Here is a 15960-nt window from a genome sequence, read left to right on the forward strand (position 1 = left end):
AGCTGAAGTTAACAAATAACTATGGCAACTCCTTAATGAATGAGGTAGGTCTTGGGCTATTTTTACACTGGATTTCGTGGTTGTTCTTTGGGAGATGGTCTTCTTAATGTTCTTTCGGTCTCTAACTTATATAATTCTATTTCAATACATTCTCTACCCACTCACTCTCATTCTGCTTCTTAAACTTTGTGTAGTCCCTATATTGTTACTTCCATGGAAAGTTATTGTGCCCTGGCTGGTTTGGCTCAGTGGATAGAGTGTCCCAGGTTCAATTCCTGTCAAGGGCACATGCCCGGGTTGTGGGCTCTATCCCTAGTAGGGAGCGTGCTCGAAGCAGCCCATCAATGATTCTCTCTCATCATTGATGTTTCTCTCTCCCTCTTCCTTCTGCTCTGAAATCAATAAAAATACATTTTTAAAAAAAGGAAGTTAAAGCTTTAAAATACCATCTTTTAGACAATATTAGCTAACATTACAAATGGCATTTTGTGAGTTGATAATACTTCAGGAAGTTGTGTTCTTCGCAATGCCCTCATGTTTCTTAGGATTCAAAGCAGCCAATAGACATCCAATTTGAGAGGAAATTGCAGCTAATTGAGTTTCTTTAAAATAAAAACTATTCTGGAGGCACTTAAATGATCTGACCTTAGGTTTGGCTTTGAGGAGCTCATTCCCCGGCTCACTCAGATCTGGCAGTGGCATGGCACTGGGCAAAGCTGGGGCAGCTGTGCTTTCATCCCAGCCCTGGCTCTGCTGTTGACCCAGCAAAGGACCACAGGCGGTCCCTTCCTCTTGCACGACCCCAGGTATCCCATTTGTAAGAAAGAGATAATGCCTATCTCTCAGGGTGATTATGAAAATTACACAATACCATGGAAAAGTGCTCTACAAGATGGTAAAGTCATGCTCAAGTGAATTCCTTTATCAGCTTCATGATGGCTCTTTAAATGGCAGGGTTGTTATCCATGCCTGTGGCTCTTATCAGAAGTTACTACTGAGTAACTCTTGAGTAATGCAGAAATATTTGCAGGCAACCTTTGTGGCTCAGAAGGAGCTGTTTTTGCTAGGTTTAAAACTTCCTCAAACTCGTATCCTTGGCCTCCACTTTGACAATAGGCCATGGATGAAGGAAGGTGAGGCTAATGTGTGTGGTTGGAAAGACAGTAGACCAGTGGACCAGGTCGGAAGGGAAGGATGGGGGTAGGAAGGGTAAAAGGAAGCCCCATGAGGGCAAACATGTTTTATTTGTTGATTCACTGGCCTATCCCTCGTGCTGTCATTCATGCCTGGTCCATAGAATCTATGAATTAAACATTACTTAAGTGAGGTCTGTGTAATGGTACTATATTTGCTCCGTCAGTGACCACACCCTTATTTTACTCAGTGTAAATAGGCAATTAAAACTTCCCCACATAGGTATTTTAGAGCCCTTTTGTTAATCTTTCATAATAAGGCATTGTTTGCTCATTAAATATTTTTATAGAGAAGGTAGCCTGTATTGGACACCGTGGGGACACAAATTTGCTTTCTAGGTGTTTACTGTTAAACAAGGCAATGCAGGAGGTGCCAGGAGGGAGGGCATTGTGAGCAGGAACAATGAGGAAAGACTTTGGGAAGGAAGTGGCCTTGAGTTGAGTCTTAAACATAGGTAGAATTCTGTCAGCTGTATGGTCAGTATGTTGCAATTTAAGGTTTTGTGGATGTTTTAATTAAAGCATTAGGTCAAATCTTCTCATTGGACAGGGTGATGTCAGAGTTTGAGAGCCCCCTCAGTGCTCTCCTGGGCCAGTAGAATCTTGCATAGGTTTGTGGAATCTTACAGTCAAGAGCAGAGGCCTGGGGACCCAGTGCTGTCAGGGCGTCTGCCTCCTAAGGTGGGTTGGTTCAGGCGGGAAGGAGCAGCAGCGAAGAGGGAAGATGGCAGTGAGACTGCCTCCGTTTGCCCACACAGAGCAGTTGGGGAGAAGAGACTGAGCACACAGATTCCCACTAAGAGTTTTGTATTCTTTTTAAACTTCGGTGTGTCAGAGGTACTATAAAATGCAAATACCCTGTTAAAAATGGGAGGCAGATTTAGACTGAAATTAAAATGAGAAACTGGAAGTCCTGGTGTGTCTTAGGAACAGTGGAGATGGAGGATTAGGTGATGATATGTGGCCATGCACGGTGAGGTATCTTCTGAGAAAACATAGGATGAGAAAAATCTTAATTTGCAAATAATACTCATTAGAGGGTGACGGTTAAGACACGTAGCGAGGATTCACTGGAACATAATTTTTCAGCAAATATTTGTGTGCTTTGTGTGCAAGGAACCATGATGGATGTGAGAAAGATGTCAAGGTGAATCAGAAAGAATCCTTTCCTCTAAGGCAGTGGTTGGCAAACTGCAGCTCGCAAGCCACATGCGGCTCTTTGGCCCCTTGAGTGTGGCTCTTCCACAAAATACCACGTGTGGGCGCGCATGTACGGTGCGATTGAAACTTCGTGGCCCATGTGCAGAAGTCAGTTTTCAGCTCTCAAAAGAAATTTCAATCGTTGTACTGTTGATCTCTGGCTCTGTTGACTAAGGAGTTTGCTGACCACTGCCCTAAGGCTTCCCCACTTTGGACAGGCAGGCCTGACAGAATTGCAGTGGGGGCTTTTGTGATGAGTGATGTAATAAAAGTACGAACCAAAGTGCTCAGGAGAGTGGATGACTTTTGACTTTGACATCCTCAAAGATGCCTGAGAAGAGGTCAAAGATGTCATGAATAGAAGGCGGGACCGTGGCTTCCCAGGCAGAGACACGGTGGAGAGCAAGAGGCCTCAAACCTGAAAGGCTGTGGCGTGGCCCTGAAACATGGCACTGCTTGGAAGGGGTGGCTGAAATGCCAGCTTGGTGTAGGGGTGGAGAGGGAAAGTGTTCTAGAACTTGATTCTGTAGGAAATGGGGATCCATTGAAGGTTTGAGACAGAGCGTGGCATCAGTTGGACTATGTATTAGATGTTTCTGGTGGCCTGGGGGGAGAATGGGTAGAGAAGAGGGTGTGGCTCGAAAGCTACCTGAGGGTTGTTGAAAGAGTTCAGGGGAGAGGAGCTGGAATCTTGCAGGGGAGGGGCAGAGGAGGGTTGTTTGAGAGCTTTTGCACTTTTCCTAAACCTGTGCAGTCACTTCTAAAATTAAATCAGATTCAGTTTATTAAGAAAAATAAGTTGCTTTTGACAAATACAAATCTTGGTATTGGTATCATTGGTCTGGGAGGAGTCTCCCTGTAAAGGGATGGAGCCGCAATGGGCAGTTAGGAGTGGAGGAAGGAGGGCTGGGGACAAGGATGCTGACATGTGGAAATTCCTGCTCTTGTGGGCTGGCTCTGGTTATATACCAGCCTGTCCTGGGGCTCGTCTCACCTCTCTCACCTGCCTTCCGCCGGTTTCTGTTCCTCCTTATCCATAAACAGAGGCTCTCCCCGAAGTTCTTCAGGCATTTTTATTTTTTTCATCCCATGCAAGAATTTCTCGCCCTGATGTTTCTGCTTTCCACCTGGGCAAATGATCTCTCAAACCTGTTGGCTCATCTGGAGCGTGGGATGAACTATCTGTCTATAGAATCATGAGATTTAACTGAGAAACTGCTTAGAAAACATGTCACCTAAGGCCTTGAAATAAAGTAAATGCTTGGCAAATAAGTGTCTACTACATATTTGAGTTTTTTGAGGGTTTGGTATTATTTTTAGTTCTTACGTGTTTAGCATTGTACTGCTCCAGTTAGAGTTCAGCATTTGATCTAAATGTATTTTTTTTTAATATCTAAAATTGATTAAGAGAGGAAGTGAGAGGGATAGAGAGTTAGAAAGGAAGGGAGAAGGATAGAGAGTTAGAAACATTGATGAGAGAAAACCATCCATCAGCTGCCTCCTGCACACTCTCTACTGGGGATGTGCCCACAATCAAGGTACATGCCCTTGACCGGAATCGAACCTGGTACCCCTCAGTCCACAAGCCGACACTCTATCCACTGAGCCAAACCGGTTTTGGCTGATGTAAATTTCTTTAGACTGCCAACATGATATTTTGGACTCCACATCAGTAGATTGCAGGATTTGTCTTTCTTAGGAATGGATGGGTGGCCCTCGCATTCTTATCTCTTCTGCTTGGGACCAGGAGTCCACTTATGAAACTGGGTGACTGGAGCTAGCAGCTAGGGAACAAAAAAAGCCAATACTGACATTCCTGCCCCATGTAACCATCCTGCTATCCACACACATTGTCTTCATCAGATGAGTAACCTAACAGACAAGGAGCCAAATTCATTCCACAGCCATCAGAGTTAAAGTTGAGGGTTGGAGAGAGAAAAGGGGTCCTATTTATGAGAAAGGAGTGTTGCCATGTAAAGGGACTGAGGGCTTGCTGATGTGGCCATTGGGTGCTGTGAGTGCTGTTGTCCTTGTGGCCAGAGGAAGTGCAGTCAGGAAACGGGGAGGCTGCCTTCTCTACAGAAAAGCAAAGCGGGAGCATGGACGTATGTAAACGAGGCTTGTGTTGGAATAAAGAGGGTGAGATTGAAGATTCTCTTTACTTGCTGTATCCGTTGCTGTTTTCTTCTGGATAGCTGCCAACCTGGAAAGTTAGTCTCAGAAAGGCTGAGAAATAAGTGAGGGAGACATTTTAGAGACTTTGGCATCTATAAAATAGGATTTGGGTTGGCTGGGAAGCCTTAATTCACCCTAAGAGTAGGAAAACACAGGTCTTTGTAGATTCTCTGTTCAGTAACTGAATTTTCAGGATGGTCCGAGCTGAGCCACTGGACCAATTCCACAAGTTTGTGAATGGAAGTTGTTTTAAGTAGACCATGGTCTCATTGATCTGAGATTGTCTAACTCCTATGGCATCGCGATTGTGAAATCTGATAACTGTTCTCATTCTGTTATTTAGTAATGTCAAACCTGTACTTAATATAAATACCAATACTTTACTATTGCTTTTTTTGTGTGTTAGAGATAATATAATATTATAAAATTCAAAGCAAATTTGTTTCTCCACTTAGCATTACAGTACCCCTGTGTCTCAATGATCAATGTTGAACTGCAATGTGAGTTGTCTAGTTGATTGTCTCAGGTGTTTAGCTGGTGAATGCTGTCCTGACAGTAATGTGATGTTATCCTCTGTTTCCAGCGATTGTGGACGATGAAAGGCTCTCTGCAGAGGAGATGGATGAGAGGCGGCGGCAGAACATCGCTTATGAATATTTATGCCACCTAGAAGAAGCCAAAAGGTGAGATCCAGACTCGGGCTATTTGTAACCCTTCTCTTGGAGATAAACTTGGGGTGCTATCCTTTTAATAACTCATCTGCACTCTTGTTGGCCGGAGGGTGACAGGAGAAGAGCTACCTATTTTTTTGTAAATGATCAAGCAGAATTGAGAAATAGGTACTACCACAGCCAAGGCCAAGGCCAGGGCGCCAGGGAAACACCTGTTCCTTTTCCTTCTTCAGAGCCTCCCAGGAAATCTCTGGGCACGTTGCTGATTATTTCAAATTCTCATCTCACTCGCTTGGATGTGGGGGAGCAGCAAAGACTTAAATCAGCTCCCTTTCCCCAGAGCTTCCTCAGATCTCTCCCCACCTTTACCCCAATGATTATACATGCCCAATAGGACAGTAGCAGTTTGGACTCAAGTCCATTGGTCACTGAGCTAGAGGGTAGGTTTATGACAGCAATTTCCCTTTTAATTCGTGGGTGTGTGACTACTTAGGAAATGTTCTCCCAACTCCCATTGACTCTTACACTTCTTAGATTATAAGTAAACGTTGGGTTCTCCAAGGAGAAAGTGCAGATAAGGAAGGTATTTGCACTTCGGCTTCTGTGCCAGAGGAATCAGAACTTTGTCCCTGGCGTACTGCAGTGCTCATAGGCCGTGAGTTAAGATTCTGGTTAATGGTTTGGTCTGTATTGGAGCCACATTATTGTTCCACAGACAAATGGCATATTCCAGCTCTCTTATCTGTAGAGAAAATAAACATTTAGTTAATGGTCATTGGTGTTAATTACCTCTGATCACTAAATAAATAGCTATCTATAGAGCTAGGAGAATGAGGTTTTCTTTGTCAATGTTGTGTAGACCATTTAGTAACCCATGTGCTAATTTGGCTTCAGAATAGTTTAAAAGAGCACTTCCCAGGGTTGTTTCATATTTTAACAGTGTCTTGTAATTCTAAGCTCTAAAGACTAAGTTTTAAAGGTTATTTAACATGTCTTTGAAATCTACAGTTAGGTTGCAGGTCACTGAAGACTCATTATCAGTCTAAGATGATTAAAAACGTGCTTTTAGTCAAAGTTGCTAAAAAAGATAAGGAGAGTGATTCATAGACAATTCGAAAATCAATATGCTTGCTAAAGCGGTTTGGCTCAGTGGATAGAGCCTGCGAACTCCCAGGTTCGATTCTGGTCAAGGGCATGTGCCTTGATTGCTGGCACATCCCCAGTAGAGGGTGTGCAAGAGACAGCTGATCGATTATTCTCTCTCATCGATGTTTCTAACTCTCTATCTCTCTTTCTTCCTCTCTGTAAGAAAAATAAATAAAATATTTTTTAAAAAAATTAACATGCTTTCAATGAAAAAGTTTAGGAGAATTAGTAGAGACTTCCTCCTGACACACATTTTGCAGTCTAAGTTTTTGTCTCCTGTTTTTGGTGAGTGGAAAGCAGTGTCGCACAGAAAAGGTGTGTGATTGGGAGTCAGCCGACTGAATTTCCTGGCTGATTCCCAATCAACACTTGTGAGCTGTGTGACCTTGGGTGAATCATCTATTCTGTGGAACTTCAGTTTTGTCTCTTCTGTAATGGGATGATAAAGATGTTACCACCATCTGAACAACTTATTTTATGGAGTTTTCCCCCTAAAAATCAACTAAAATCAAGAAGGTGTAAGTGTTCTGTAAACTATAGTGCCAGTCAGGTGTATAGTTATAACACAAGCACATTTTGCTCCTGAATGTATCAGAGTGGTATCATTATAGCTTGAAAGCTTGTCATATTCTTTAGTGTTATTAAAATTATGTGGTTGAATTTTGTTTTAGAAAAGTCAACGTAACAATTAGCTCAGATTCTTTGAAGAAAGCTTCCTTAGAAATCGTTTCATTGAAAGAAAAAATTACATATGGTTTTTCCTTTTCGTTTTTATAAATTTATTTTATAAAGAGATTTTGAAAAATATGTAATTATGAATCTTTTATGGAGATCTGAACACTTTTTGTGACTTTCAGGAAAGCTGGTTTTTGGTCATAGGGTCTGTAAAAATTATGTGGCTATTAATAGATGTATTAATATGTGTGCTATAATTTTAGAAAGCATGGTATACAGAATTCTGACAATGTTTATGCTTAGGATTTTGTCATACTGAATTTATTATAGTGCATGCTTAAGTCTGTGTTCATATGACTCTGGTTGGCTTAGAATATGTAAGTGTAGAAACAATTCAAAATTGTTTCTTATTTTAGTTGAACTGACTTATATGCACTTTAATTAGAAATGTGTTGGTTCTGTCTTTGTGCCTCTTTTCTTTCTTCCCAGAAGTGGGAACTGGAAGGATTTCTAGTTTATATGTATTAAAAATTCATAATTACAATAGTTTACATATCTTTAACTTTGATTTTGTTAATTTCAAGATTTTGTGATAATATCCTTTCTTCAGGAGTTATATTGCTACCAACATTAAAGAAATAAAAAGGACAAATACTATGAATAATTATATGCCAGCAAATTACAAAACTAGGTTAAATGGACAAATTCCTGGAAAGAAATAAACTAACAAAACTGACTCAAAAAATAAAAAACTGAATAGACTTATAACAAGTAAAAAGAATAAGTCAGTAATAATAATAAATTTCCCACTCTTACAAAAAAATGTAAGAGAAGAGACTTCCCAACTTACTCTATTGAGACCAGATACCAATATCTTTGTCTAGTTTTGGTATCTGATACTAAAATAAAATAAACATACCTCAGGAAAATTATAGCTCAATATTCCTTATCAATACAAATACAAAACATTTCATTAAAACACTAACAAACCAAGTCCAGCAGCATATCAAAAGGATTATACACCACCAAGTGGGATTTATCCCAGAAATGCAAGCTTAGTTGAACCCCAAATGCAATTAGAACAATTCATTGTAGAAAAATTTTTTTCATATACAAAAATTGTCTTAAAATGGATTGTTAATGTAAATGTGAGAATCACAACTATACTTTTATTATAAGAAAACATAGAAGTGAATCTTTATGATCTTGGATTAGGCAATGGTATCTGAGATTTAACACCAGAAGCATGAGCACAGAAAAAGAAAAATAAATTAGTCATTATAAAAAATAAACCTTTCGATTTAAAGGATGCTATCAAGACAGTGAAAAAATGCTTAACCATCAGTCATTAGGAAAATGCAAATCAAAACTACAAGGAGATACTATTTCAAACTAGGATAGCTATAAAAATAAAAAGGTTGATAGTAACAAATGTTTGCAAGGATGGAAAGAAATTGGAACTTGCATACATTGCTGGTTGGATTGTAAAATGGTGCAGTAAACAGCCTAGCAGCTCCTCAAAAAATTAAATATTGAATTACCAGATGACCCAGCAATTCCATCAGCAGGTATATATCCAAGAAAATTGAAAATCTCTGTCTATGTCCATATAAAAACCTGCACAAAATGCTCACTGAAACATTATTCATAAGAGCAAAATTGGAAACAACTCAAATGTCCATCTACTGATGGATGAACAAAATGTGGTATATCCATGCAATGAAACATTATTTAGCTATAAAAATGATATTAGCAAATCAAATCTAGTAATGTATAATAACTATATAAATCACAAGTGAGATTTATCCCAAGTATGCAAGGCTGGTTCAACATTTGAAAATCAATTAATGTGATCCATCACTTCAACAGATTAAATAAGAAAAATAACATAATTATATCAGTAGATGCATAAACACCATTTGGAAAAAAGAAATCCAATACTTATTTATGAGAAGAAATATTTAGTAAACTAGAAATAAAGGGGAACATCCTCAACTGGAGAAAGGCTGTTTTACAACAGACCTACAGCTTACATCTTATATAATGTGAGAAACTCAAAACTTTCCCACTAAGATTGGGTACAAGGCTAAGATGCTTCCTCTCACCACTTCTTTCCAGCATTATACTGGAAGATTTAGCTAATGAAATAAAATAAGAAAAGGGAACATAAGTATACTTACTGGAAAAGAAGATAAACTATTTTTGTTCACAGGTAACATGATTATATGTGTCTCTTACCTCATTTCTCTCTCTCTCTCTCTCTCTCTCTCTCTCTCTCTCTCTCTCTCTCTCCTCCCTCCCTTCTACTCTCTCTCTCTTAAAAAAAGTAATCATGGGAAAAATATCCTCCAGTGAGGATTAAAAAAAAACCTCAGAAGTTACTTTGTAGATATTGGCAACCCATTTTAAAAGTTTATATGGAGAAACAAAAGAACCAGAATAGCCAACACAATATTGAAGGAGAAAAGGGTTGGAAAACCCAACTTCAAACTTATTATAAAGCTTCAGTAATCAAGAGAGTATGTCATTGTTGGAAGAATAAACAAATAGATCAATGGAATACGGAGCCTAGCAATAAAAACTCCGGTACATAGAATAAATTGATTTTTTTTAAAGGAGCAAAGCAATACAATGGAACAAAGATGGTCTTTTCAACAAATGGTGCAGGAACAACTGAACATCCACATGTGAAAAATGAATCTAGACACTAACCTTAATACCTTCACAAAAATTAACTCCAGTAGATCAGACCTTTGTATAAGATACAAAACTATGAAACTCCTTAAAGGTGACAAAAAAGAAAACTAGAATTTAACGATGGCAATGGCTTTTAAGATACAGCATGATTCACAAGAGAAAGAATTGATAAGTTGGGATTCATTAAAATTAAAAATTTCTTTTCTACAAAAGACAAACATTAAGAAAATGAAAAAAGCTACAAACTGGGAGAAAGGACTGTTACCCAAAATATATAAGAACTCTTAAAACCCATCAATAAGAAAATAACCAGATTAAAAACGGGCCAAAGATTTTTACCAGACACCTCATCCAAGAAGATATATAGATGGCGAGTAAGCATAGGAAAGAGTGCTCCATGGTCAATGTAATCAGGGAAATGCAAAATAAAGCATCACTAAACACCTATCAGAATAGCCAAAATCTAGAGCGCTGACAACACCACCTGCTAGCAAGGATGTGGAGCTACAAGAGCTTCCATTTATTGCTTATGGAAATGCAAAATGGTACATCCACTTTGGAAGACAGCGTGACAGTGTCTTACAAAGCTAAATATACTCTTACTATAATATATGGTCCAGCAATTGTACTGTTTCTCACTACCCAAGAGAGTGAAGGCTTATGTTGACACAAAAATTTGTATATGGATGTTTATAGAAGCTTTTTTCATAATAGCCACAACTTTAAAGCAACCAACATGTCCTTCAATAGGTGAATGGATAAACTATGGTACATCCAGAGAGTGAAATACTAATGATCACTAAAACAGAAATGAGCTATCAAGCCATGCAAAAAGAAAAGACAAAGAGGAGCCTTAAGTGCATATTATGAAATGAAAGAATCCCATCCTGAAAAGGCCATACATATACTGTATGATTCCAGCCATAAGACATTCTTGAAAGAGGAAAAACTATGGACATAACACATCAGTGATTGTGGGAAAGAAGTTGAATAGACAGAATCTAGAGGTTTTTTAGGACATTGAAATACTCTGTATGATACCATAATAGGTAAATATTATATATTTGTCCAAACCCAGATAATATATAACACCAAGATGAACTATAGTGTAAACTGTGGACTTTGGAGGATTGGGATGTGTTCATGGAGGTTCATCAGCTATAACAAATGTTCCTGGTAGGGGATATTGATAATACCATGCTTGTGTGAAGGCAGGAACATATGGGAAATCCACTTAAATGTATTTATTGATTTCAGAGAGGAAGGGAAAGGGAAAGAGAGATAGAAACATCAATGATAAGAGAGACGCATTGGTTGGGTGCCTCCTGCACGCCCCCTACTGGGGATTGAGCCCACAACCTGGACACGTGCCCTTGGCTGGAATGGAATATGGGACCCTTCAGTCCGCAGGCTGATGTTCTATCCACTGAGCCAAACCAGCTAGCGCGGGGAATCCCTTTATATGAAATGTCCAGAATAGGCAAATATTTAGATACAAAAAATAGATAGTTGTTGCCTAGGGCTAGGGGATAGGTGGATAGGGGAGTGATTGGTAATGGGTATGAGTTTCTTGCTGCAGGGACAAGAAGGTTTTTAAGATGACTGTAGGATGGTTTCTATGATTCTATTAAGTGTACTAAAAACTACTGAATTACATAACTTTAAAAGGATGAATTGTATAGTATATAAATTATATCTCATTACAGCTGTCATTAAAGTTCCTATGATCAGACTGATTTGAAGAGGAAAATAGTAAAGCTGTGAAATAAGGTTAAGTAGTATGGAGCAGATAAAATGCAAATAGAAGATACTCCTAAAATATGTGAGATATCTAGACACTATTCATTTTACAGATTTTTTTTTTTTTTTTTTTTTTTTTTTTTGAGCATCCATTGTAGGGTCATCTTGGGATCTGGAGATCAAGCAACTAATAATGTTATGCTCAGAAAAGTTCACTATTTGGTTAAAGCTTTTACTCAATAGTTTCAGAGTCTTTCCTTCACCTTTGTTTGTTCTGTTTGTCTCTCTGTGTGTGCTTGCATGAGCATTTCCCTGTTTCTAGGCCGTCTTCATTCTAATATCTCTCAGCTGTTCACCTCTCTATCCCACCCCCAAATTACTGAAGGCTTTTCCCATCTCTTGCTAGATTACTGCAGTGGTCTCTAATTGGTTTCTGTATTTCTTTGGTCCCCTTCAGTCTTTTATCTGTATCATAGTCTGATGAATCTTTTCAAAACCTGATCTGTTGTGGCCAATTACTTCTTAGTACTCTTAGGATAAAGACCTAGCACATTTATAGGCTCCACATAATCCAGTCCTCACAGCCTCTCCAGTTTCATGTCGTGCCCTGTTCTCTGTTCTATATTCCAGCCACTGACCCCCTTTCGTTTCCATGTTCCCGCCCACACAGGACCTCTTCCTATTCTTTATCTAGTCAGACTCTGCTCAGTGTTCAGATCGCAGCTCACTTCTTCAGTGAGCCCTTCTCTCCCTGACATCCTCATCTAGGTCAAATACACACCTGTTACGTAAGGTCTCATGACATCAGATCCTTCACATACTTGAATGAATTGCTTAATGCTCAGCCTTGGATTATCATTTGTTACTAATAAGGATTTATTGTATTCTATTTCTCATGTTTTGGTTCTCCTGGAGGTAACAAGTAGGATATTGATTAGATTCACGGTAGATGGGATTCTGGGTGATTTAACTAGACCAGTGGTCGGCAAACTCTGTCAACAGAGCCAAATATCAACAGTACAACAATTGAAATTTCTTTTTTGAGAGCCAAATTTTTTAAACTTTGACTTCTCCTAACACCACTTCTTCAAAATAGACTTAACCCAGGCTGTGATATTTTGTGGAAGAGCCACACTCAAGGGGCCAAAGAGCCACATGTGGCTCATGAGCCGCAATTAGCCGACCACTGGCCTAGAGGTAAAATTTAACCATTGTTAAGTTTATATTACAGTTAGGTGATACAAGTCTTTCTTGCCTTATATGTAATGAGTTATGAAGCTACGAATACTAGATAATTTAATGATACCACAGTGTATTAGAATATATCCAGGGAATGGCATAGAATATTTCCCAGTGAATGAATGAATGAAAAGAGGACGAGGTAACCTGTGTATTAATATGATGTGTGGCTGAAATTATTGTTCATAGTTTATAAAGTTATGAAGCTTGTGCATATACATTTCTTAAGTATCAAAATGCTAATATTAAGGGCGAGGAGGGACAAATAAAAAACACATACTTTTATGGCCAAAAAAGAGAGAAAATTGTTTTGTAAAGTGACTCTGTACCCTAGGGGAGTGTTTCTCCGCAGGCTGACGAGTTTAGATGACGTCATGAGGAGCTAATCATAATTGCGTTGGGAGGCAGAGCCTGTCTGGCATATGCATTAGTCATCCTCGACGGTGTAACAAATTACTCTAAAACTTAGGGGCCTACAACTACAAATATTTATGTCATGATTTCGGAGGGTCAGGAATCTGGGCCTTGCCGCTGGTCCTCTGGCTCTCAGTCTCACACGAGCTTCAGGCTAGGCAGGCGGGCTCCAGGCTCACTCGTGGAGTTAGCAGGACCCGGGTCCTCTGGGCGCTGGGACCGGGGACTTCATTTCTCGCTGCTGTTGGCCAGAGGCTTCCCTCCGTTCCCTGGCATATGGGTCTCTCTGTGGGGCAGCTCCCAACCTGGCAGCGGCTTCTGTCAGAGGGCGCCCGTGAGACCCAGAAAGGGCAAGTGAGATGGAGGCCAGGGCCTTTCTGTAACCTGTTCTCAGAAGTGGCATTCCAGAAACGGGTGCATTTTATTCCTTAGAATCAAATTACTAAATCCAGCCTGTGCTCAAGGGGCAGTTATATAAGGGCATGGATTCAAGGAGGCTGGGCCACCTGGAGGCCACCTTAGAAGTTGCCTCTTACAGGGTGTGTACATATCCTTTTGAAATTGACCCAGGAAAGGGTATTTTGGGTAGTGGAGGGGGTGAGGGGTGGAAACTGTCAGAAACTAAATCAGGTCTAAATGATTATGGTGCTAAGGTCATTTATGCTGTGATGTTTTTGAATTGTGAGCTTTTTAAGCTAAGCTGTTCGCTCCTCTGCCATTTTAAATAACACGAAAGTGGACTTGTAAGTTTTCTTCTTGGGTAGGCCCTGAGAGCTAAGTTGATAGTTTCTTTGCTGTGGTGATTTTGCCGAAATGAGATTGTGTAGACAAGTCTGCTACTCACAGGGGCTTTGAAAGTTTCTCTCCGTTGTCAGAAATTCTGCTGTTTAAATGATAGGCGTTCATTTTCTAAAGGAATGAGTACTGCTGAGTAGATTTCAGGTTAGCTTTGAAAAATATATCTGAATAATGGAAATCAATCTATTTCATGAACTTCCTTTGTTTAGACTTTTTAGGATAACTGTGTGATGTTAAGGTAGAGAGTTCTCTTTGGGAAAACTGAATTGAGGAAGGAAATCCAACTGCAGCTATTATGAAGGTCAGGGGATGGGAGAGGGATCTTGGCAAGAAATGGAGAGGGAATTTGTAAATCACAGTCGAGCGGGCGGTTATGAATGAGGCTGCTATTGTGTTTCCCAAGGAAAGTTCCTGAAATATGATATTCCTTTTTTTTTTTTTAAAGGAAAGAGAAAATGCATACAAATCTTTTGCTGTGCTTACTTTTTCTGTCCTACCTCTGAAAATAAACAAAGCCTTCCCTTGCTGATGGGCTTGTTTAGAAATATTATCTTCAAAGGGCTTTTTATGTGAGCCAAACTGCTCTTTGTATTAGTGAGCCCAGGACGGCTTTGTATTCGCTCTAGAAAGGAAACAAAACACGGGTGTGATTCCTTTTGTTTCCGTGCTTACAGCTCACATTGATTAGATCAAACCTCTAGCTCTGGCCTTACCTGGAACAGTCAGGTGCCCCATCACAGCGTCTTCATCAATGACAGACCACGTGTGCAGTGGTGGTCCCATAAGACTGTACACGGTGGAGCTGGGAAATTCCTGTTGCTGCGTGCCTAGTGGCATCAGAGCCTTGGACATGTCGGAGAGCAGTGGACTGCTGTGTCTAGCAGTAGTAGTGCTCTGGCTAAACATGTCGCGGGCACTCACCTATGTGGTTCCACAGACATCTCTCCTTTCTAAACCAGTGCTGACACTGGACCGACGCTTGTGGTTTTCATTATGATTACAAGATGCCCTTTAGTGGTAGCCATCAGGAAGTTCTGAAGAAAAGGAAAGAAAAAAAAAAAGAGTTTACTACTTACAGGCCCTAGAGCTTACAAGCTACCCTGGGGGGAGGGGGGGTACATGCCAAGGTCAAGGGCAAAGAAACACATAGTGCAGGATCTGATTTTATTGGGATTGGGAGTAGGAGATGGTTGGGGATTCCTGGGCTCTTCTTGGTGAATTTAAAACAGAAGAGTGGGAATTTAAAGCATGGGAAAGGGAGAAACCTACTCGCCCAAATGGTCAGTTGTCAAAATCAACCAAGATCTTTAAAGCAAAGGTGCCTCCGTGGGGTGCATGGGTGCCGCCTGCCTCTTTGTCTGGTGTGTGGCTGGCAACGTATTTATTCTAGATAGTCTTCCTTGAAGTGGGTGCCTTGCCAATCAAGACTGAAATCAGGCACTTGCATTACAAAAAGAAAAGCCATCTGTCAGGGCTGGTGTAAACAAACCCCCTCACTGCCAGCCTAAGGGGAGTACAGCACATCCAATTACAGCCCGAGGCCAGCAATCGGCAAAGTGCTGCTTGAGAGCCACATGTGGCTCTTTGTCCCTTGAGTGTGGCTTTTCCACAAAATACCACGTGCGGGCCGGCGTGCACATACAGTGCGATTGAAACTTCGTGGCCCAAGCCCAGAAGTCGGTTTTAGGCTCTCAAAAGAAACTTCAGTAGTACTGTTGATATCCGGCTCTGTTGACTGATGAGTTTGCCAATGGACCACTGCCATAGGCTATACCTTCTAGATTTGTGTCAGGGTGCTCATGGTGTTCCCAACAATGAAATTTGCCCACAGCCAAGTGGATTTCTCAGAACATACCCCATCGTTAAGTGGGTGTGTGGCTGTAGTGAATTCGAGAATTGGATATGAAAGAAGTGTTTCAGATGTTTCAGCAAGCGAGACCCATTGAGTGTGGGTTGGCTTAGCACTGAGTATGTGTGATCACTTTAAGAAAAAGAATCTTGTGACTGGGGAG

General features: G+C 40.3%; 1 protein-coding gene across 2 annotated transcripts in view; it reads left to right on the forward strand.

Annotated features, from left to right (window-relative positions):
* Positions 1–15960, forward strand: part of IQGAP2 (IQ motif containing GTPase activating protein 2) — a 254510-nt gene that overhangs the window by 40349 nt on the left and 198201 nt on the right. For both annotated transcript variants that reach the window (XM_045571611.1, XM_036411313.2), the window contains exon 2: positions 5152–5251. In XM_045571611.1, coding sequence (XP_045427567.1) covers positions 5152–5251 — 100 coding nt within the window. The remainder of the gene's footprint in view (positions 1–5151; positions 5252–15960) is intronic.

This window comes from Pipistrellus kuhlii, unplaced genomic scaffold (assembly GCF_014108245.1).
Source record: "Pipistrellus kuhlii isolate mPipKuh1 unplaced genomic scaffold, mPipKuh1.p scaffold_m20_p_4, whole genome shotgun sequence".
NCBI classification, from domain to species: domain Eukaryota; kingdom Metazoa; phylum Chordata; class Mammalia; order Chiroptera; family Vespertilionidae; genus Pipistrellus; species Pipistrellus kuhlii.